The sequence below is a fragment of the Lathamus discolor genome, chromosome 6 (assembly GCF_037157495.1).
Source record: "Lathamus discolor isolate bLatDis1 chromosome 6, bLatDis1.hap1, whole genome shotgun sequence".
Taxonomy (NCBI): Eukaryota; Metazoa; Chordata; class Aves; order Psittaciformes; family Psittacidae; genus Lathamus; species Lathamus discolor.
In genome coordinates, this window is record NC_088889.1 from 48,630,298 (window position 1) to 48,655,408 (window position 25,111).

The 25,111-nt window shown below is 38.5% G+C and overlaps 1 protein-coding gene across 16 annotated transcripts in view; it reads left to right on the top strand.

Moving 5' to 3' along the window:
* Positions 1-25,111, top strand: part of GPHN (gephyrin) — a 293,631-nt gene that overhangs the window by 265,267 nt on the left and 3,253 nt on the right. For 12 of the 16 annotated variants that reach the window (XM_065686689.1, XM_065686691.1, XM_065686690.1 and 9 more), the window contains 5 exons: positions 6,027-6,098; positions 15,621-15,708; positions 17,735-17,808; positions 20,427-20,491; positions 23,899-24,002. In XM_065686689.1, coding sequence (XP_065542761.1) covers positions 6,027-6,098; positions 15,621-15,708; positions 17,735-17,808; positions 20,427-20,491; positions 23,899-24,002 — 403 coding nt within the window. Of the gene's footprint in view, positions 1-6,026; positions 6,099-9,760; positions 9,840-15,620; positions 15,709-16,251; positions 16,422-17,734; positions 17,809-20,426; positions 20,492-23,898; positions 24,003-25,111 lie in introns of those variants that run through there. The other 4 variants (XM_065686694.1, XM_065686695.1, XR_010614153.1 and 1 more) reach the window with 3 other exon arrangements.

The following is a 25,111-nucleotide window of genomic DNA, read 5'->3' on the forward strand; positions in this document are numbered from 1 at the left end:
ACCTGTAGTAAAAATAGATGTGGTAAAAATAACCGGCAAAAAATACTTCTCAGAAGCGAAAATTAAAGATTTGTATTTTTTTCTTTGAAAGTATCACTGTAAGGTATTTCTTCATTCCCATATTTCACACTTGGGTGTTATATACTTCTTTTTTCCTGTTTCTTTTTGCTTATACATTTTCAAATGACTACATTTTTACTCCATTTTACTGGCAGTATCTCTGTGTACCGTAAGCGTTCGAGAGAGCAGATAATAGGGAGTGCAGCTGAGCAGTATTATTGTTGTAATCAGTCAAGTTTTTTAACAAGCATGGAACTTCTGTCAGTCATATTTACAGAGCTAATAATCAAATTGTTTTAGAGTAGTACTTGCAGAGATAAACTCAGAGGTAAGTATTCCTGTGTTTCAGCTCAGTGTATGTTTCACAGGTGTTTAGGTAAGAAAATAGCTCATGCAGCTGCTTCATAGCCTGGAATTGTGGTAGGTGTAAACACATTAAAGCAGAGTATGTGAAAGGATGGGGAAGCACATGGAATGTCTGTGAGTGTCTGCAGAGTAGTTAGGAACACTTCAAAAATGCCTAATCATATGTGAAGTTACATTTTGAACTGGCCACTCAAGTCTCACTTTAGCCAATATTTGTATTTTCAATTGAAACCAACTATTTCTTTATTTTTCAAGCATTTTAACAATTTCTGAGGTTGTCATTGTTTGTTTCCATTCTCATAAACTGTATGTATTACTCACTATTCAAAATGAAAACAGCAAGTTCAAAACACATAGATAAGATCTACAATTAAAATCCAAGAAGCAAGCAATAGGAAAAGATAACAAACCTGGAAAATGTGATACAGCTGAAGCTACATCTGGCTAGAAGCCAAGATTTTCTCTATTTGCGTTCTTAGCACGTAAAAAGCAAGCTCTTTGAAAAGCACACATCTCTGAGTAGAAATGGAAGATACTCCATTTCTAAAACTACTCCAAAAACAACAAATGCAAAAACAGTAAAAGAAAGAACCCTTCTGATGTTCTTGCTGTCGCATCTTTCATCTTTGTGTGAATAGGTGAATAACTTGTCAAAAAACTGCAAAGACAGTTGGCCAGTTAAAACTGGTATTCCAATGTACTTTTGAATGTTGTCTCATATAACAAGACCGAGTTAGAAAGGTTTCTAATTTAATTTGCTTTGCTTGTAGTCAATGAAATTATTTGGTTCTTTAGAAACCATTGATAAAATGAGAGTTACATCTTTGATCTGATCTGTCGAACCATTAACTTAATTATCAAGATATTTGTGTGTCTGATTATTTCATTTGTGTTGTTCTTTGTATCCACTGTTTATTTAAAGCTCTAAAGTTTAGCCCTGGCAAAATAGCAGGGACCTCTGTTTTAGAAAGCCATCTTCCATTTTGACAGTTTTCCTTCTACGAGAGGCTCTCTTATTAAACTTGCTAAAGAATTTTGATTACATATGTAATGCACTCAATTTCATTTAGTTTTACCTTTGTTTACTTGAGTGCATTTTCCCCTTCTCTGCATTTTTTTCTGTATTTTCTAATTCCTTTATCGGTTTTCTCTGAGACAAGTATGACATTAGCTGCTTCCAGATGCATTTTCATTTATGAGCCTGTGATTACACAATGGAGAGAAAGAATATCTCTCTCCCCATATGAGAAAAAATTAGGAAATTTGCATCTTTATCTGCTCAGTTGCTTTAAAATTTATGGGAATAGTTATAAAATCAGCAGCATATGAGAGCTTTTCTACATTAAAATTGTTTAGTCTCTCATTTATGTATGTCTTTTCTATCACATATTGTTTTGCAATATTGTTTGACGAAATAGAGCTCTTACATGACAGGTAAACTTATAAAAAATCACCCTTGCTATTGTGACAGCATTTTTGTATGATATCCTTAAAATAAAGGATTTCAAATAGTCTTTCCATATTTTGGAAGGGATACTACAATCTGATTAAAGGATTTGGTCTGCTTGAATTTTATGTTTTACATTCAAAAAGAGGTTTAAGTCTTGTGTACTTGTGTGGGTTGCATATAATTACTAGTAGTATCATTCAGATGGAACATCTGGAGTGGAGGGAGAAGAGCAGAGAAACTGCTCTAACATTTCTCATGCAATATCAACTTGACGTGCATTATCATATGAGTGAGTTATAGACAGAATGCAGGCACAGAATCCTAGCCTCTCCAAGCACCAGCTTAATGTCCAACTTGGGTATAATCAAATATACTGTGAACAGAATTTTTAGTAGTAGTAGTATCGTTTAACAAATGACTGCAAGAAAAGGCTTGTCAGAGAAAAGGCTGTAGATCAAATGTCACAATATTAGTTTTTGCAACAGTGAATTCGGTTCCAGATCTGCTCAAAGAATGATGGTGTTATAAAGTATGATCATAGCCTGATGAATCCAGTGGCACTGGGTAGCGGTTTGAAGGTGATTCAGACATAGAGGTCTTCTCTTTCATTGTGCCCTGTCTAGAAGAATATTCTTCTTTTCAAGCAGAAATGTTTAATATCTGTCACAACTTTTGATAATCATTAGGGCCAACTTCAGATAAGTTGTCATCTCATCTAATGCACATATTCAGAAAACACAAAGAAATGTTTGAGTCAAAACAGAGGTGGAAAAAAGAACCTGTGAAAGGGGCCGGTGCAAGGCCCAGGGGGTCTTCTGTACCAGTAGGAAACTGCATAGTGTGACAGGTAATAAAATTTTATGCCATAGAGGTGACAGGTGGAAAGCTAATGCACAACAATGTGTCATTCTCCTAATTGTCCTCAACACAAGCATAAACTTCTTCCTGAATTAGCATTTATAGAATCACAGTAGTAGAACATGACACTAACAATCAAATAATAAAGAGGACAGAATACTATAAAACTCCTTCTGTATTTGAAAACAGAGGTAATCCGTAACTACTTATTGGAGAGAAATAAGAACTACTCTGTTTTTGAGACGTCTTAACATTTAAAAAAAATTCTTGCAGACATAAGTTGTTTAAAAGAGAACTTCAGCCTCTAGAAGCCAAAATATCATTCACTTAAGCTACTTTCAACATCCTTTATATCTAGACCATATATAGGAATTTGGGTTCCCAAGTCACTAAGAAATCACAGAATCACAGAATCACAGAATCCCAAGGGTTGGAAGGGACCTAAAAAGATCATCTAGTCCAACCCCCCTGCAAGAGCAGGGTAACCTACAGTACATCACACAGGAACTTGTCCAGGCGGGCCTTGAATATCTCCAGTGTAAATATTTCAAGGTTGACATTTTACTATTAATACCCTAGAAGAAAATAACTTTAATAAAGGCAGTAAATACAGAAAGATCAAAGAAGTGGTGAATGTTGAAGATGGCTCACTGTTTCAGCAATATGAATCGCTTAGAAAACTTTATTAGTACGTCATTCATACAGCCAAGTATGGTTTTTTATATATATGTATGATATAACTAAATAATGTAAGTAAGATTTACAGGATAGAGGACTATATCCTAAAAATTAAAGATTTAGGAGAAGATTTGAGAATAGTAGCAATAAGTCTGCTGAATATAAGTTCTAGCATATGTATAAAAAGCTAAGTCTCCTGTAGAATTAAAAGGTTATTTTTGATCTTACCTTTGTAAGAACGTAACAAGAATTCAGAGAAGAACCATTAATTTTTTTAAGTGGTTGAAAGATGGACCATTTGTTCCAACAGTATCAAAACTCAGACTGTTTAGTTCAACAAAGGTCTTACATAATGACCTGATTACATTCCAATAATACTGAGGCACATGGAGAATAAACTTTGAATTCAGCAGCAATGGCTTGATATTAGTTAGAGCATTTCAGGCTGTAAACAGTGAAAGTAATTAGTTTATAGGAAACTATATTAAATGCTTTGATAGAAACTCATTTAAAAGCAAGACTGGATATTTATTTCAATGTGATCTACAGTTCAAACAGAAGCAAATTCAAGGAGGGTCCCAGATTTTTATGAGTACCAAATCAGATAGACTTATCAAAATTATTTCTCCTGCTCACAAATAATCTCTGAACTCTTTACTTCAGAGAATTAAATTAATTTTCATGTTCCACTAATGGGCAATATGTGGTAGAAGCACAAACTCAGAAGACCAGTATCAGGAGGAATAACACGGCAACAGTTCTCTTTAAAGACAGAGTGCCAGTCAGAGCTTTGGGTATTTTAATATGTGATGCTCAAATGAATGTAAAATTTTCTGTAATTTTCAATAAGATGCTTTTGATTTCCTTGTCTCTGTAATTCCGTGTGGTTAGAAACATCTGTAGTTTCAGTCTGTCTTCTGGGAGAGGAATATTGTGAGAGTCAGAGTACTTTTAGGATTTAGAACCTTGCTGGAAAAAGTTGTTGATTTTTGAGACTCCTGTCTGTAATGCTGACGAGTAAACCAGAATCTGGGATCACTTATGAAATCTGAAAGTCTTTTGTATGTCACTTCCTGACATAGTGACCCTGTTTGAGAAACAAAGACTGACTTTGTTCTCTGGCAGTGAATAGAAGAACAAATAAGGGACTGAAGCCACTTGAGGAAATGGGTATCTTGGGAAAACTATGAGAAAGATATAGACACCTAAACTTATAACCTGAATAGTTTTAACATTTTTCCATGACTTCCAAACAACATTAGTGTGCATCTTATCTGACATACCATTTCCGTGATGACATAGGAGGAGAAACCAGGCAAGGATTTAGAAGACGATAAAGAGGATTTTAGACTTCATGTAGCAGCGTCCGTGTGCATGCGTGACAGTGTAAGAATAGTGCAGCATGCAGACTCCGTCTTCTCTTCACATTCCTCAGTCAGACAAGATCTCTGTGTGCCCAGAAGTGATCTTTGAAATTACCACAGAATCAAATCATAGAATGCAAGGTTGAAGTATCATCAAGTATCATCTGGTCCAACCTAAATGATAGACAGCAGCTGCTATGTTCAGGGTGAACTGAGGCTGTGCTGGGGACTGTGGAGAGAGGTTGACTTAGTTATTGTTAAGAGTCCAGCCTGCGGAAAAGAAGGGCTCAAGAGTTGCACGATGACAATTCATGAACTGATCTGTTTCAATCTTGAACATCTTATTTTAGGGTTTTATTTTAAGAGACATTTATAAATGTGTGTTTCTAATGAAGATGTTTTACATTTTACATTTATTTGTCCTACATTTAAGAGTATCTAGACGGGTTTCAGCTTATTTCATATTTCTGTTACAAAGGATGCTATTTAATGATTATTTCTTCCCAGTGAAACTGGCTTGGAAAAAGTGTATGTAAAAGGAAATGCTGTCTTCATAAAATAGGAATTCTTAGCAAAACATAATTTTAAATAAGATCCTGATAGCAGTAACTTTCTCAGTTTTGGACATTTTTTCTAATCCTATCTCTTGGGGCAGGGTAGCTCAGTATGAAGCTTCTCATGAATGAAGTGGCATCTTTACTGACTATGGAGATATAAAATTAGGATAAATACAGCCCATTCCCCTTGTAGTCAAGATGGTGACATTTAATATGCCTTGAGACCCTTTGCTGAATAAGAAGCTAGAAAGTGTGAGTAAAAATGTTTCAATAGGGCAGATCTGCAAATATTTTCACATTATTATCTGTGGTCCTCCTTCCAAAATGTCAGTGTTTAATGCTTCATTTTGTTTTGCCTGCAAGCCAAGAATAAAGAAGTTTCTCCATAGACTCTGCAAGATAAGATGAGCTATGTGTTGTTGGCATGCCCAGTCAAGCCTGAATTCATCCACAACTTCACTCTTCATCCTTGTGAGAACCCTGTCAGAACTATGATAGGAAAGTGTTCCCATGCACTCTCTGTGTCTTACGTTGGCTGGCCTTGCAGGCAGGAAGCATTTCCCATGATGATTTTGAATATTCAGAGCCACTAAGGGGGACAGCTGGGCACAGAGTAGAGTATTCCTTTCACCCCAGGAGCCTCTCTCCTTCCCTAGCTCTTTGTTATACCCCTTCTGCTTCCTTTACCCTCAGGAAGCCAGATGTTTTTAAAGAAGAAGGGACACAGAGCTTCCAGAACACTGCGGAGACAGGCCTACCAGATTGGTGAGCACTGTTTTTAAAACACTTGGGAAGTTGAGACACATGCATGCTCACAGGCAGGCTTGACTAGATGTCTGTCAGTACAGAGCTTGGAGCACAGATTTTACAGGTTGTTGCCACACAGAAGGAAATGGTATTTTTATTCTGTCAATTAAATAACATTGCCTTGTCAGTTAAGTTCTTATGCACTGGTGCACTGTAGGCATACATGGCTCCACAACATTAGTAAAATTGAAGTTCGGTTAATACCAAGAATGTTTACATTACTCACCAGTAGCAGCAAATATCTTTATCCATCCAGTCTTTTCCCTTTAAATATACAGCAAATTAGGAAAAAAACCTGCTTGAAGGTAGTAGTAGAGTACAGCTCTAGTAGGGGGGTACTCCTCTACAGGAAATCAGTTAAGATTCTTCAGTCATACCTGCATACTTGTTTTTCCATTAACATGCTGATCATCTCTAGAGCAGGCTAACTGAATGCTCATGAAAAATCTCTAAACTATCAGTACACTTTTGTTCTAAAATACAGGTACAATTATATGCTAGGTCTTATTTAGGGGGGTGGCTTAATAATATAGATTAATTTGCAGAACTTACCTCCTATCACAGACAGGCCAAAGGGGCAGGAGTGATAACAGAGGGAGAGTGTAACACTTGTCATTTTCTCCATTAACAAACTGAAAAATTACTTTCTATAGTTTGACTCTTATAGGAATTAAATACAGGCTGAAAAGTAATGAAAAACCTATGGTGGGGTAGTACCCAAAAACTTCATTCATGTGCGGATCCTCACTGAGGTTAATCGGCCTGTTTTTATAACAAAAAGTTGGAGGATTGAATTATAGCTTAATGCTTACTTTGCATACTAGAAAAACAAGTTTCTTTACTCATTCTTGGATCAATCTGCTGTATCCTTAGCCTTCTAAAATTGTTTAGCAATTAGTTGTTCATGCTGAAGCCACATTGTCATAAATTTAGGTTTTCCTCATTAAATTGACTAAAGAGATCAACCCATTAGGATCTTAAGCTGGATACTACACACCCCCAAAAAATGAACTGCAGTTAGCTTATGAGAACCTGGCATCTTGAAAACATTTTAGATGAATGTGAAGAACATAATATAGACTGTCTGCTTTATCAGAAATTGCTTAGAAGCTGGAAGCTACCAAGCAGGTGATCAACTTGGAATACCTCATAGAAGTCACATATCATTGCTGATAGCCTAAATCCAGAGGACGCATTTGGCTCTTCTAATCAGTGCTGGGGCAAGCATCAACAAAAAAGACAGACCCTAGAATAAAACCTTGCTACCCAAAGCATGAGCAGTAAGAAAATGCTTGTGCTCCCATCTTTGTGCTTGAAGGAATACAGTCCAGTATCCTAGAGATAAATGAAGGTCTAGTTCCTTCCATCATCTAGCAACTGTCAAAAAATTGACTTGCTGGTCTCACACAGAGTAAGTTTCTCTTTCAGTTCCTTCTCTTCACTTATTTCTAATAAACTGTAGTTTACTCTTCTTGGATAATTTGTACTGTGTTTCAGTAAACAAAAATCGATGTCATACTTCATTTGACATTTTCCAAAAAAATAACTATTTGGTTTAAGACATAGCTGATGACAGGGAATTTTAAAAGGCCTTTTTATATTGTCTCTGACCTGTAGCTTCCAGCTCCTTTTTCTTCTGAAAACAGACATTTTTGCAAGTGACTAAGTTGTGATTCTGTAAAAGGTGCAGCTTTACAGAGAAAGCCTCCATTTAGAAGCATTGCCTTTAGGGACTATATTTCTACCTGTCATGGAGACATCCATACTGTAGTTCAGTAGCAGTTATATCCATTTACGCAAGGGATGAAATTACCTTAAATTCAGTTTAATATATTTAAAATTTACTTTTACTTAAAATTGAAGTTAAAGCAAAATGAAAAAAAGTAAGAAATTCCATTATACCATAATGTACCAAATACCATGTCGCTGCATGTCAGACTTTGTCATACTGTTTGCAACATATAAGCGATTGTCACTAATTATATTATTCATACTATTTTACTTTCGGTTATGTCTGAAAGAATTAACTGCAGAACCACATTTACTCTTCAGACTCACCAGTGCCCCGTCATCTTTACTGCTGAGCAATGTCTGATTATTGAGACATTGATTAGTGTATTGTGTGGTGTAATCTTCACTCAATTATACAGAAGTTATAAGTTATATACGTTATATATATAACTTATATAATAAGTTTTATATGTTATATATAAGTTGTATAATCAGTTATATATATTACATAAGTTATGTTTGTGCGTTATATTATTTCAACCCAGCTACAGCTCTTGAATATTTTTCACTCTAAAAGTGAAAACTTTTCAGTGAATCCATATAGATTCACCTCTTTCATAAGAAGGAAGATAAAACTGAAGCTATTATCTTTACCAGTGAAATGCCAGCCAGCTTCTCAGAAAAACTAATAAACTTCTACACAGTGTTGCGATAGGATTCATTTTCTCCAGCCAGTAAAGTATTTGGGGATAATTTATTAATTAATGCAACCAGCTGTTCTCAGGCCTTTTCTTACATTCAGGGCTTAATATAATCAACAGCACCTGAATTATCAAAGCTCCTGTTCTATCAAAGGTCCTGTTCTTTCAGCGTTGATGAAAAAAATAGTAATTACAGTTCACAAGCAAATGCTTGCAGATGAATGTACACAAGCAGCAGACAAGAATGCAGCTCAGGACGCAACCATCAAAAATGTAAATTCCTTCATGTAGGAATGATCCGTAGTACAGACACACCTGGCTTCTGCAGCATGGGACCTTTTCCTGTGGAAGTCCCGTGGCTGTTTTTCTGACCTTTCTACTCTCTTGTTGTTCTGGCATATATATGAGTGGAAGTCTTCTGAAATAGTTCATGAAAACAGTGGAGTAAAATACGTTGTCATCAAGATACAGAGACAGAGAAAAAGCTGAAGTCATTAGGCAGATCTCATGGTAACTTCAGCAAGAGTTGAAGACCTCTGATCAAAATCTCTTTGGGTTCATAAATGTAACGTGAAAAAGAATACTCTGCAAAATAGCATTCTTATTTGCAGCAGCAGCAGTTAAAGGACAAGCAAAAAGTAGCAAAGACAGATTCTTTTATGTTGTTATCAGATAGACAAAACTTACATAGTCATGTTGAACAAGCCAGAAGCTGCTGTAATTATTCCAGCTTTCCTCACAAGCTGGCCTATATTCTTAGGGAAAACACAGTGCATCTGTTCAAAGTGATCTAGGGAAATACCACAGAAGGTAGAAGGAAGAAACATTGTGAGAACATGATGACATACACTGGAGAATTTTGAAACAAATACAGTTTCAGAAGAGTGCCCATATGTTCCTACATACATCATCAAAATCGGATCTTCTTCTGCCTTAGAAAACCAGACTAGTCAAAACACAGAATTCCTATTACATTCAAATACTCATTCATTGAACACATGCATTGAAATACATTGAAATATATTCATTAGATTACATTCAATATTACATTCCACAGAAGATGGGTTTTAGCTGGCTAAACCTAATACAGCACCTAATCACTATGCATCCTGCACATTACTGATATACAAAATACTCGTGTTGGCCATGAAGTGAGAAGTGTGTGACAGGCTTTGTCTTTATGCCTAGCTGCATTCATCTATTCATTTTGAAATGTGTCACCTCAACTGAACGAGCACAAGAAGAAAAATGAAAGTTAATCATAAAGGATCAAATCCATATCCCATCTTTCCTCAAACAGAAATGTCATTGAGCTTGATGAAATCTCTGTTTGAGTACAGTAAGTACAGTATCTTTGGGGTTTGTTTTTTATGAAAGCTTTACTTTGGTAAAGTCTTTGTTGTTTTGGAGGTGGCTTTTTTTTCTGATGTGGAACTGGGAGCTTGATTGGGATCTTTGCATACAAGGGGAATTTCTGGCATGTCCTTGTACCTTAGTTATATATCCTCTTCTGGGAGATCTGTTTAGCAGAAAAAAGACCTCGTAAGATGCAAAATTAGCACAAACCACTGTTCCCAGTTTGTGTGGGCATGGCCAGAATGTGCTAAACTCAGGGTACCTACAGATGGCACATAGGCTTTTGAAGTTTGCAGTCAACTGCTGTAGTTTAGAGGAGCAGCTGGTCTCCTTTGGTCTTTAGTGTGTGACTGATGTAGGATCACTGCTAGTACCTCAGTTTTCACTGTGCGTCCAGGAACCTGTAGCTCTGCTGAATCTGTGAGGAATCGTGTCTGAAGGGGTCATTATTTCAGCATATAACTGAAATACTTGAGATGCTTTCAAATAAAGTAAAACAGTAGGCAAGAAAGGTTACTGAGCTCTGCTTTTGTACTCACAATAGACACCTCTTCATGCCTCTGCTGCATTATAGTGCATACATATCCTTATGTATCTGTGTCCAATATATCCATAAAGCACTCAGGTTTAAGGGGCTAACTGTGAAGGTTTGCATGCACAAATTTTGCAAGTATGGGTTTCCAGAAGACCTGTATTTATAAAAGCCAGAGTACAGTGCAAGTGTTTCTGTTAGCCACCCAACAGTAATAGCTGTATATGGCAATGAACAGCAAGGATTGGAAATGACTGTCAGCTATTGAGGTTAATTTGAATGAATGAGACTACTGTGGCAAAGAACTTGGTGGAAATGGTCCTGGAAATTAGTAGTGAACTGTGCATTTTGTACTTTGACAATGGCTTGATAAGTCAGTCCTAACTGAATGTTCCAGTTAGATTTTTACAGGGATAACTCATTTTACTGCAAAGTAGTAGGTGATTCAGACCACCATTTGTTGTTACTTGTTTTCTATATTTAATTATAACACTGAGCATTTTAATTGCATGTATCAAACTGCTGGTGTTAAGGGTTGTATCACTGAAAAGGCTGACAGATTTATAATTAATGACAGTGAAGCACACAATAGGATCAACAGAAGTGAATTAACAGATGTTGATTTCTATTTGAAACAGAAAATTACACTGTAATTTAGGGTACTTCAAAATGGCACTTAAAACACTGAGAATTCTTGGCTGTACTGTACTCTTTTGAGGGAGATAAAGAAAAAAATCTCCTACATGGTTGATGTCTGTTTTAATGAGGCTTGCATAATTTTCCTGTTCAAGCTTTTAAGCTCATTCGTATCTTTTCAGTTCAAAGACAGCTTAGTAATCAAGTGCTGTGTAACAGTTTTCCACAGACTAGCTTTGATAATCAGAATTTTTCATGAATCCAGAAAGCGTTCCTATTCTGGTATCCTGCCATCCTGCAAGCCCACTCTTCAAATTAATGAAGTCAAGTGGCATGTCAACTGCAATGTCATGCATCTGCTTATTGGATTCTACACATCCTGCTGCCACTATACAGCACACACCCTCCGACTAATTTCCAGATTGTACTGCTCATTCTGCTCCATTCTGTATAAAGAGGGTCAGGAAACTGAGGTAGTGACGTCGATACTCTGTTTATCAGACTGACAAAATTAGCAGATAATATAAAGGTATACTTAAAAGTACATGGTTTCTTTATGCAAAGTATTATGTCTGCAGTTTCAAAAACGTATGTACAATACATATAATATTTGTACAGACACAATCTGCTGCAGATGGGGATTTCTACTGTTGATAAAAATGTTGGATTTGTGCTTTCTTACCTATATGAACAGTTTCATAAACTGTGTGTACTTGTTCTAGAACAACTTTTTTTAGTTGTATTTACAGCAGATGCTGGGATGTGATAAGAAACATAGAGGCAATGTAATTTTTGCAATCAATTGGAGCATGTTAGAAAAGCGCACTCCCTTCTTGTGCACAGTGTCACTCTGACTTTGAAAATCATCAAATGAAACAGAACAGTTTTGCCATCTGGAAATGAGACTTCCCATCAAAATCTACTTTACATTGATAAAGGTATTCACCATTATATTTGAGGACCTGTTACAGTTCTGTCCATGAAGGAAAAAAATCCAAGAGTAGCACTTTCACAAGACATTTTAAAGGATTTATCAGACTAAATTAGACCATTAGTCTAGCTAATCCTGTATCCTGTCCCTGGCAACGGCCAGAACACAGTTTGCGATTTGTACCTGCTCAATGAGTGTTATTTCTCAGCTCCATGGTGATTTGTCACAGGCCTTTTTGAACAATCTTTTCTTCTTATGCTCAGATGCCAAAGTTATTTTGTCTATTCTTTCATAAGTTAATTGTCTTCACTTTATTCTTTTTCCATGACAATCCAAAGGAGAAGCTGCTCATTGCGATACAACAAATTAAACAAGGAGCATCTTATCTGATTATATCAAATATGTGTTAATAGACATTTGAATGATAACTCTCTGCATTAATTCAACTAGAAGCAAGGAGAATGTTCACTGCAGTGTTGATTGAAGATTACAGCAGGTGACTCCTGTAAGGAGTGTTTTGTGTTAATTGCTGAGTCATGGAATTGCCAGACTCAGGTAGGATAGAAAGGCGGACAGACTTGAGTGACAAAAGGAAATGTGACCAATGTGTTAAAAAGAGAGAAACCTTCTGCAAAGAAAAGAGAGAGAATTCTGTAAATGTCTCTTTCCAGCAGAATAAAAGCCAAGCTAGCATAATAATTCCACTTATTATAATAAAATTTCTATCACATCTTTGGTTTTGGAAGGATTCAGTGCATTTTGCAGCTATCTGAAGGTTATAGGCAGTGCTATGGGTTGCATAAAGTTTTAGTGGTAGAATTTTTAAATGTCTTGCATAATACAGATGGTAAAGAAGGGGATGTATTATACAGGTCATTCAACTGGAAATGCTAAAAATAAAAATGCACCAACTCCACTAATTTCAATGTTTTACGTGATGTGTAATAAAAAAAATATATGATGAACTACTCCAGTGATATGCTACCCTCATAAACAAAGGTGTGAATAGAGTCCTCACCTGGTCTGAGTTTGGGCTTATTTTGGGTTTGTTTGATTTTCTCCTTTGTTATTTTGTATATACACACACACATATATATATTTGATATGTAAGTAGGAGAACTTCCATTCTGTTTAACAACAGTTAAATATACACTTGACTGCTTTTCGCTGTTTTCCATTATTCTCAAACCACAACCAAAAACAAACATGCTTCATAATTCAGACTTAGCATGTCCTCAGACAGGTGGTCTTGCTACCTATGGATAACTCTTAGGTAATTAAGCAAGATAAAATGAAACAGCCTGAAGCAAGCGCCAGAAGGTCCTCAACTGCATCACAGCCTAATGAGAAAAATACACTGAAAGCAGTCTTAGCCTAGTAATAGTAGTGTGTCTGACTGTCATCGAGCTTCAGGAAGACCTCTGTCAAACTGCGCAAAGAATATGTATTCCCTGTTGCATTCCAGTCTGCACTCCAGTGTTCATTGGCAAGGATTAAGTAACGCTTAGATCTTGAGAGACTTTTCCTATTAAACACTCTATAATAATCTTAAGCAATATCTTACTACATACTGATTATTAATTAGACAATCAATATGAAACAGTTGGTTCTGAAGACGATCCTGACAGTAGCCAACAGTAGACTTGCTTCTTTCCTCTTGCCTTCAACAATTAATGAAGACTTGTGCTGGATTTGGGATAAAATCATCCTGAGATTTCGAAAGCAGAGCTGAGAAAATGTCTGTTTCCTGAAGAACAAAGAAGATGGTTTTGCTCGAGTCTGTGTGTTCTGTATTTTCTCCCAAAGAAAACAGAATTCAGGCATTCATTATAGGCTATTTAGAGCATCAGAGATACCAGTACACTAAATAACAGTTGTGGAGGCTTACCGCAATACGTGAAACCACTGTTTCCTCTAAAACAATGGTAGGGTATAATTCTATCTGATTGATTGTAGCCTGCTGTATGGCACCAGTAGTCTGCCCTTCTTTAGGGCAGATTTGCTGTAGTTCGTTGCCTACCTCTTACAAAGAAATATGACCCTAAACAGCTGATGCAACTGAACACAAATAGAAATGTTTTCCAGAATAACCACACTGTGATACCAAAGAAGGTGCTGCATCAGTCACTGGACATGGTGGAGAAAGGGTCTTGAGTCTTTCTGCCTGTTAAGGCATGACCAGGTTAGAGGACATGTGAGGGCTCTCTGGTGAGGAGGTGAAGGGTGTGCAGGGTTGCATGCACTTGAGATGCCCATTGAGTGAGGGAGCAAAGTCTTTCCTGTGTGACATAAATTGTAGTGTGCACAGCAGCACATAATGCTAACTGCTGCTTTGATTTCAATAAACCATGGGCAAAGACAGGATGCTCAGAAGAAAGGATTTTTCTTTCTGAGACCTTTTGAAATACATCGTTTCTGTTAGTCTCTGAAAGGTCAACCAGGACTTGCATAGTATTCCTAATTTTCCTGTTCCCAGCTCAACCCCCAAAATAACTGCAGTGATTCTATCTTTTATTGAAATCTAGCCAAAGCTCCCAAAGAACAGCCCGTATGCCACCTGCAGCCTGCAAAGCCTTGATAACCAATAATGGTATTTTGTAATTGTAGTGTGGCATTTAACTGAGGTGCTGTATTCTAGGCAAATATACAATCACTAGCATTCTAAAGAAGGAACAGCCTTCCATGAAAAACTTTGGGAATCACTGAAATGAAAACATACTGTTGAGGGAACATTACATACGGTCATAGCAACTGGCCAGCTTCTGGTCAGTTCACAGATGTTACAAGTAGGTATTTAATAAATTGAGAATTATTTTGAACTCCTTTGGTCTTATGTAAGCTGTATTATTAGGTTTCTGCACTAGTTTAGATCTGGGGGAAAAAAAATAAATAAATAAAAAAAAAATAGTTAAGACACCAAAACTGAAATACACTCAGCTTCTCTCCTTCATCTTTGCAGTTGTACTCTTTGTATGGAGGAACGTCACATCTCCCCTTACACTGTTTCTCAGGAAGTTAAATAGACATTTGAACAGGATGGATTATGTTTTTTCAAGATGAAGTGGATGTACCGCTGGCTTTGCTGCAGAGCCCTCCAATGGAGAAGACAGACAAAGGATTTATTCCCATTTTTCATTAATGAAAGTTTGAAGTGGAGTCTTACCCCTAGTTTTGCACACATCAAATAAGCTAGACAGGTAGTACTGCAGCCTGCTTGGTGGCCAGTAATTTTCATGGGTCAAGTCCCTTTATATAGCCCTGTCAGTTTGTCTAAATCATAATTTGTATTGCTACCTACTGTGCAAATTGCATACTTTTTGACACCTATGTTAGTGTTCTTCAGTCCCAGCTTGAAGTATCCCAATGTTCCTGTTGCAAAGCTCTTAGACAGAAAGGTGCCGAACAGTGTGGTGTTCACTTAATGAGACTGTATTGAGTAGAGCAGGGTAGAGTCTAAAGGAAAAGATCTTATATTATCCAAGAGATGTATCTCGTGTGTGTGTATACGTCTGTGTGTGCACACAGACGCTTGCTTACACTCCAACTCGTACTAGTTCCATGCCACTAATCCACTTGCCTCTTCTTTTCTGTAGCCCAGATGATTTACTGAATGCACTGAATGAGGGTATCAGCCGTGCTGATGTCATCATTACATCAGGAGGTGTATCTATGGGGGAAAAGGTATGCTAAATTTAAGTATGACTTCCTACAATATATATAAGAATGTCAAGCCAGAGTCTATCGTCAGAGCTTCTAGCTTTGTGTTAATGTTTATTTAAAAAGGGATCTTACTTTTTTTTGAACACTTAAATGTGAACTAATCAAGAAAATAGTCTCCAGCACTATCCTCATTCCCTGTGTTCTTATTACTGTGCAACAGGGAAAATTCTAATTCTTGATTTGCATATGTGTTTTTATTTCAGGAATAATTTATATAATTATGATGAGTAAGGTGTTTGGTTAATAGCACATGAAGGCAACAGACTTCTTTTTATTCTTAGAGCAGGTAAAAGTAGACGGAATATAGCTACTTTGAAAGCACTTTGAAAAGCGACCTGACTGTATAAATAGCTCATTCTTGCTCAGCAGATCTGTCTCCTGATTATGCCAAAGCTGTATCTGTTACAAAAATAGCTCTATCACATTTTGAGCCTGATAGTCCTACAGAGGCAATACATATGAGACACAGTGAGCTGATATATTTGCCTTTTGAATCATTAACAGAATTGTTGATTGAGTTCCTGTTGATAATCCCTGTGCCAAAACCATCAGAGAAAATAGGGATACACAGATGCTGGTGGGGCGTAGATGAACCTGCAGGACATTTATTAATCATGACTCAAGGAAAACTCAGATTACTTTTTGATCCCAGGCTGAATCTGTGAGTTTGGCAGGTAAAAGAAACATCTCTCCTTTTATAATATCAGATACTAAAGACAGTCATTTGGAGATGGCAAACATGAAAGCTGTTTTTGTCACTTTTCTGAGTAGAAATCATGTTGTTGGATACATCACGAAAATGGATAAGTAGTTCAACCGGTGTCAGTTACTTTCAATCCCATTATTGTCCACACTAGTCTTAGAAAAATAATCAAGGACAAATGCTCCTCTTTAAATTGGGAACGCGGCAATATAGTGCAGAGACAGGGACACTTGGAGGTGATGAGACTGCTGGATGGTCTTGCAGGTGTTCATGCCTTCTGGCTAATTTCTCTCCAGTCTGAATTTGAGGCAACAGCATGAGGTCATAGACTGTATATTCCCCTGATGGTTACTCCTCCAATACTGAGCTTTCAGCAGTTTTGATGAAATAACTGTGAACATCCAGAAAGTAAATAGAAAGTAAAAAATCATTTTGAATTCATGCCTGGCTGAAAAAAAGTTGCTGCTTTCTGAGTATTTGAACACACTAAAAGGACAAAAAAGAGAGAGAAAGATTGGAAAACTGCAAGGGAGCTTCAGATTTACTTCTACAATAATCTCTCTCCACAGATGACTGTTACATCCTTTGTCCTTAATCTCACTAAACACAACAGACAGGATACTACATCTTGAAACACAGCAAGTTTCAAGAAAGACTAAACAAGTAATTCAATTTGGTTTAATAACTGGATCAATTGTATTTATGCAAAATCATTTAACTTTAACATACAAGCTACCCACAGTTTTTTCTTTCTAAGGACTGTTAACCCCAGCCACTGTGAATTAGACTGTGTCCCCAAGAAATTGCGGTAAATACAGTATCCTGGAAAACTATGATTTCTACAGTATAGTATTGATATAAGAAGTACTAGGAGATTTCTAAATCTACTGCTAGATAGCTTCCATGGCAAAAATTAAATAACTTGATGATTTTAAGTCTTAACTTTGAGCCATACAGGGTTTTTCCATCTTTGACATAGAGAATGTTTTAGTAGTAGGTATTTGTGGGGTCCTCTAAGATTCTGGTGCTGCAGCTGATGTTTAAGTAAACGCATTACTATGTCCTCGTGGAGTCAGGTTTGGCACCTAAACTGAGTCTGTTCTTCACGACATCTTTTTGAAAATACTTTTTTCAAATACTGGAAATTCCCCACTGGACTGTAGCACTTTCAGGATATGAAAAGTCTTTCATCTTCACTTGATATTAATTAATTGCTTTGAATGCTTAGATGATGTAAGCCACTTTGATGTTACTTAATTGATTCTCTCTTTTGAATTTGAACAGGACTATCTTAAACAGGTGCTGGATATTGATCTTCACGCACAGATTCACTTTGGCAGAGTTTTTATGAAACCAGGGTAAGAAATCTTTCTACTCAGGCAGCATAGATGGGGTCTGTAGTGGGCCAAATATCCTGCAGAAGTGCTTCAGTACATTTCAGTTTTCCAAATATACTACACATGATAAATGTATATGGGAAAAGAAGCAAAATCAATCCTGTTCAGATTATTCAGCATCTTTATGGGTGAAATTAACTGGAACAGAGAGGTTACTTTTTATCACTAAAAGATATTTCTCTGAGAAACTGTTGCAAATCAAGCTTGGGGACTGGGGGGAAAGCAGGGTGCTGTAAACGTTGCCACAGTCTTCACTGTGATCAGAGAGCTCAGATGTTGACATTGTTATGAAACAACTGGAAAACATAAGGACATTTAGCTGCTGGTTTGCTTACCGAACATCTCATTTCACTTCAAAATTTGCATAAGTCATATCCTTACAAACAAGCAATTTCTTGAGAGAGGTAGAATCACAGCTAATTTACGGAGTTTTATCTGACATATTGTGCGTAGTAATTTTGAAGTAAACACAATCCTTTATGTGTTTAGCTTGCTTCAGAAAACTGTTTCAGCATTGCTTTCCTTTGCTGTAGCACTGCAAATTAATGAGTCTGGAAATGTGCTTTGTAGAGAAAATGAAAACTACATGTATGTAAAATAGAGGGTTCCCTTTCACAGTACAGTAGCAGAAAGATGTCTGCTGCTCTGCCTCACTAACAATGGAGTGCACTTTGTTTGCCAGCTGGGTTATTGGCACAGTCCAGTAACACAAGGCCAAGTGCAGCTTTGAGGAATGATTCCATCTAGCCTATAACTGTTGCCAGGGAGCAGAACAGAAAGTGGTGTTTGCTGTGAAGACAAAAATTTTACTGTCTCTGCATACAGCCCATGTGGGTTTGGTGCTTCTGCTGCTATGACCACCAGCTCCCTTACGTAAAGGGAACAAGTGAGCTGAAAGCATCTCCCATGCTGGATGAAGGCGTAGAAATTGCTCACTGCTTCTGTCTTACTGCTACAGCCAATATGGGGAAGTCCCACAAGTGGGATCTGCTGCGGACAAGAATGAATAACCTGATTTAGAGAATTCAGAATATTAAATTCTGGTCTGGCTTACCTGAAAGCAAACGTAGTTCTTTCCTCTGGTGATCCCTCTGTAGATTTGTAGCAATAAAGTTTTAATAACTAGCCAGAAAAGCTTTAAGAAATTTATTTTCCCCAAGCATCCATTTTCATTTTGTTCTGCAAGAAAGTTATTTCTTGCTGCTACCAAAGCATTTGGTCATCTAATCTTACTGAGAATGTAAGCACGCTCACTTTCATTGGCTGTAGTGCCCTAGCAAATATTGTGTCCTAGTTTTTATTAATTCTGTCTTAAAAGGCCTTAGAGATTAATTATGATTACTGTATTGAGAAGAATTCACTTGACTAAGTTCCAAGAGTGAGGTCAGAATTTGTTTTGTTGGCCTGTATTTTGATTCACTACCCTACTGCAGCGTGATGCCTGGGATTTACCATTCTTCCACTTGATTTGAAAGTTGCTGAGATAATGTAAAGTTGAATCTTGTCTAGCAGCACTGCCAGGAGAAAATACTGTAAGACTTTACCCTCGATGGTGTTGAACTCTAATATGAGAATTCAGAGTTTTCAGTAAATATGAATTAGCTATTAGATTTTTTTGTACCTCAGTTTGTGTACTGGTGATAAGATTTGGAGGTCTAGCACATAGTTCCCATTATGTTAGAGACATTTCAGGACAAAAACTTCCAACACCAACTTGCTGTGGTAAAATAGGATATTGATTAGTCCTAGCAGATACAAAACTAGGTAGTGTGGCAAATCTCCAGAACTGCTTCTGGTCAGCCACTATTGTCTGCTGTTAGTTCAAGATAAAGCCAAGAAACTCAGCCTAACTATTGTTCCTACAAAGTGTCATTTCTAGTGTTTAAAAGGATGCTATTAACATAGGTATATAGAAAACATTTTTTCACAGATGAGTACCTTTTCTTTGCCAGCCACATTCTTGAGCCATCAGATTTCTGTCCTATTTGTAATAGGCGGGATAACAAGTCGCTAAATAACACTTGGGAGCAGCTCTGAAAGACGGAGAGAGCTCTTTACTGGCAGACATAGGTCTTAACCTGACTGCAGCTCGGCCTACTTTTCCGAATGTGTTCATCTGCAGACTAGCTAGCATTTGCTGCTCTGAAATACTGCTCCATTATCACTACTGCTGTAGGCACTGGAGTAAGGGAAATTAGAGTTACTAGTATTACAAAGAATTTGGAGAGCCTTATATGAAAATGAATACAGCTCTGTAATGCATTTCAGTATTGCTTCTTTGTTAATTGGCTTCTAGCATGAAGACAGGATTTAGATTTTTGATTACTAGTTCATCTGCTCTTGGCTGTTTCACAAGGAAGATCATCTACTTAAAACTTCATAGCTGAATACCAAGAAAAACTAACTGTTCTGTCATCACAAAGAGAGGATTACACCCCCAGTATGGAATAAGCAGCAGGTGCTAACGAACTGCTGAGAGAGATCCTGTTTTGTTTTCTTTTCCAAATGTTTAAAATAATAACATAATAATGTTCAAACAAAGTCTAGTGCAGATATTAAATATCTTTCTTTTTCCATAGCCTGCCAACAACTTTTGCAACTCTGGATATTGATGGCGTAAGAAAAATAATCTTTGCACTCCCAGGTAAGATGTTTTGTGGATTACTTTTGTTGTCCTGCATATATGATGGGTATGAGACAAAATATTGACGTTTCACAGCACCTACGTCTGGTGTTGGCATCCCTAAGGAAGGTAACTGTAAGGATTTCTGAGAAATTTCCAGAAGGGACAGACTTACAGGGGTATATTGAGGAGTTCTTTCTTGTTCCTGTCCTCAGAATTTGCCAGTGTACAGGCCTTACTGTTTCATCCATCCAACAATTTCCTTGGGTTTTGGAAGTGGTATTGTGCAGGGTTTTTTTTTCCCAAAGCTCCCTCTGCTTTCACAGTAAATATTCTCTGTGTAAGTCATAAAATCATAGAATAGTTAGGGTTGGAAAGGACCTCAAGATCATCTAGTTCCAACCCCCCTGCCATGGGCAGGGACATCTCACACTAAACCATCTCACCCAAGCCTTCGTCCAACCTGGCCTTGAACACTCCCAGGGATGGAGCACTCACAACCTCCCTGGGCAACCGATTCCAGTGCCTCACCACCCTAACAGGAAAGAATTTCCTCCTTATATCCAGTCTAAACTTCCCCTGTGTAAGTTTTAACCCATTACCCCTTGTCCTGTCACTACAGTCCCTGACGAAGAGTCCCTCCCCAGCATCCCTATAGGCCCCCTTCAGATACTGGAAGGCTGCTATGAGGTCCCAATGCAGCCTTCTCTTCTCCAGGCTGAACAGCCCCAACTTCCTCAGCCTGTCTTCATACAGGAGGTGCTCCAGTCCCCTGATCATCCTCGTGGCCCTCCTCTGGACTTGTTCCAGCAGTTCCATGTCCTTTTTATGTTGAGGACACCAGAACTGCACACAATATTCCAGGTGAGGTCTCACAAGAGCAGAGTAGAGGGGCAGGATCACCTCTTTTGACCTGCTGGTCACGCTGCTTTTGATGCAGCCCAGGATACGGTTGGCTTTATGGGCTGCGAGCGCACACTGCCGGCCCATGTTCATTTTCTCATCGACCAACACCCCTAAGTCCTTCTCCACAGGGCTGCTCTGAATCTCTTCTCTGCCCAACCTGTAGCTGTACCTTGGATTCCTCCGACCCAGGTGTACAACCTTGCACTTGGCATGGTTAAACTTCATAAGGTTGGCATCAGCCCACCTCACAAGCATGTCAAGGTCCCTCTGGATGGCATCCCTTCCCTCCAGCATATCAACCGGACCACACAGCTTGGTGTCATCGGCAAACTTGCTGAGGGCGCACTCAATCCCACTGTCCATGTCAGCGACGAAGATGTTAAACAAGACCGGTCCCAACACTGATCCGTGAGGGACACCACTCATTACTGGTCTCCAGCCGGACATTGAGCCATTGACCACAACTCTTTGTGTGCGGCCATCCAGCCAGTTCTTTATCCACTGAGTGGTCCATCCATCAAATTGATATCTCTCCAGTTTAGAGAGAAGGATGTCGTGTGGGACAGTGTCGAACACTTTGCACAAGTCCAGGTAGATGACATCAACTGCTCTACCCCTGTCCATCAGTTCTGTAGCCCCATCATAGAAGGCCACCAAATTGGTCAGGTGGGATTTCCCCTTAAGTGAAGCCGTGCTGGCTGTCACCAACCGCCTTCTTGTTTTTCATGTGCCTTAGCATGCCTTCCAGGAGAATGTGCTCCAAGATTTTGCCAGGCACAGAGGTGAGACTGACTGGTCTGTAATTCCCCGGGTCTTCCATTTTCCCCTTCTTGAAAATGGAGGTTATATTTCCCTTTTTCCAGTCATTGGGAACTTCACCTGACTGCCATAATTTTTCAAATATGATGGCCAGTGGCTTAGGGACTTCATTTGCCAGCTCCTTCAGGACCCAAGGATGGATTCCATCAGGTCCCATGGACTTACGTACATTCAGGTTTTTAAGATGGTCTCGAACCAGATCCTCTCCTACAGTGGGCCCAAGGTCTTCATTCTCACAGTCACTGCGTCTGCCTTCCAAGACTTGGGTGGTGCGATCAGAGCCTTTGCCAGTGAAGACCGAGACAAAGAAGTCATTCAGAACCTCAGCCTTCTCCAGATCCAGGGTAGCCAGTTCTCCCGAGAGCTTTCAGAGGGGGCCTGTGTTGTTCCTAGTCTGTTTTTTATTCGCTATGTACCTATAGAATCCCTTCCTGTTATCCTTAACATCCCTGGCTAGGTTTAATTCTAACTGGGCCTTAGCCTTCCTAACCTGGTCCCTAGCTTCCCGGACAACATCCCTGTACTCTACCCAGGCCGCCTGTCCTTGCTTCCACCTTTTATAAGCCTCTTTTTCCCTTTGAATTTTCCTCAGCAGCTCCTTATCCATCCAAGGAGGTCTCCTGGCCCTCCTGCTGCACTTCCTTCTAGTTGGGATGCAGCACTCCTGAGCTTGTAGCAGGTGATCCTTGAATATCAACCAACAGTCTTGGGCCCCCCTGCCCTCTAGGGCTATATCCCATGGAACCTTACTAAGCAGGCTCCTGAAGAGGCCAAAGTCTGCTCTTTTGAAGTCCAGGGCAGTGAGCTTGCTGCACACTCTTCTCACTGTCCTGAGGATCTCGAATTCGACCATTTTGTGGTCGCTGCATCCAAGGCTTCCCTGGAGCATCACATTTCCAATGTCAGTGCATCCACTCTGAAGTACTGAAAACGGAGACAAAGGCGAGGGAGTGCCAAGGAACATGTCACAGAATTCTTTTATTCAGTTGTGACAGTACGGTGGAACCAAAAGAGGGCAGCATCGCTTCACCACCTGGTGCTGTGATTCCTTGGAAATCACCACTCAGAATAAACATTTCCTTGGGGAAATGGCTACAAATCTCTATCCTCCAAATCAGGAAGAATTTGTTTTATTCCTCTTGCTCTGGATTTGCATGGATTTCTGACTACACAGGGAATCCTGCTCTTGATAAGCTAGTGGTTTTCAGATGCATCTCTAGTGCTCTATCTCTCTCGTAGTTGCTGCAGTACGTTTTCTTCCAGGGGAGAGCTCAATGGATCATCTGTCTGATCATAGTATTTATTTCAGAACTGTCACCTAGGGAAGTGCAGATGCATGAATCAAGTGGTGTTTGACAGATGTTGGTCATACACGTCTCTTACAAGCCAATAGAAAACGTATAAATCAGTAGAATTCTCCTCAGAATTTGTACTAAAGCATTTTGCCACTCTGTTAGAGAATTAAAAGTTATTTTTCCATAGGTCTTGAAAACCTTAATCATGAATCAAGAGCCCTATCATCTGGGACCTATCCATGTACACAGTAGGCCCCATATGCCACTCCAGTCTTGAATGAAAAGTTTCCCATACATAGTATGAAAAGCTCTTCAGAGTCCTTTAGGAGTGCAATTGCTATAAAAAACATTCGATCACTTCCAGCATTTCACAGAGGGAGTCACCACCAACTGTTCTTTATCCTACAGGCAACCCTGTCTCAGCCGTTGTCACCTGTAATCTCTTTGTTGTACCCGCACTGAGGAAAATGCAGGGTATCCTGGATCCCCGGCCCACCATCATCAAAGCCAGGGTAAGAAGCTTGTCTTCTATTTAAAAATCTCTTAAGATGTTGAAGCACAGCTTTTCAGGCTCTGCAAGGCTGTCTTGCTTGTGGAATCTGATCCCTAGACTAATTCTGGCAAGTTGTAGGAAGTTCACACAAAACACATTCTCAATCTCTATGTCCCAAATATTCAATCCCAAAATTTCTAAGGGTCAGATAACCATTTAATAGAGCAAGATACACAGGTGCAGCGGCAGTCGTTTGCCAGTCAGGCAGAAAGGACACTTTTCCTGGGTAAAAAATACATAAATAAATGGGTTTAACCTGTGGTAAAAAATGCAGAGTAATCCGGGAATACCTGAAGAGTTGGATAGTTCTGTACTAGCAATGGAAAATACAACTTTAAAGCCTTTCTGTTCTTGAGTTATTTATACAAGTAGCCCGCATGAGTCCCTACTCACACACACACCCCCCGCAGCAATATGAGTTCCTTAAACTATTCACTTCAGTTTTAGAAGAAATCGTGGGCATTGTAACTCTGTTTAATGTAGATGCAAGGTATATTGTTATAATGTATGATTCTCCTGGTTTTGATTAAAATAAAATACCAAGGGACACATTACTTTTTCTAGTTTTCCTAGTGTTCGTGGCTGTGCAGTTTTCTCTTGCTGCTTATCCCGTGTCTCTTGCACACTTCCTCAGATTTTTCCTTGTCTTACAGCTAAAATATTCTGAAACAGAGAGCAACTTGTAGTGACTCTCACTTTTGCATGAATTTTCCTATGTGTTCCATTAAATTCCATTGTGAGCCATCCCTTGTATGTCTTTTCATTTCAAAAATGTCCATTTCCCTTTCGTCAGAGCTAGCAGGATTTTGAATGCAAATAACAGTTTTGTCTTTATCAGTGTAATGCAGAGACCAGAAATGAAAAAGCTTTTTTTCCAGGGAAGTACTATTTTTAAACTCCCAGTAAAGGAGCAATATTATAATATCACAGTTGCATTTTCCTTAAATACTGCAGTCTCTGCCTTCAGCAGCTTTTGATCTTGCACTAGACACCATCTGACCTCAAAATGCAAGTCTTTAAGAAGACTATTTTTAAGGAAAAACAACTGAGCAGATGATTCTGTTATCT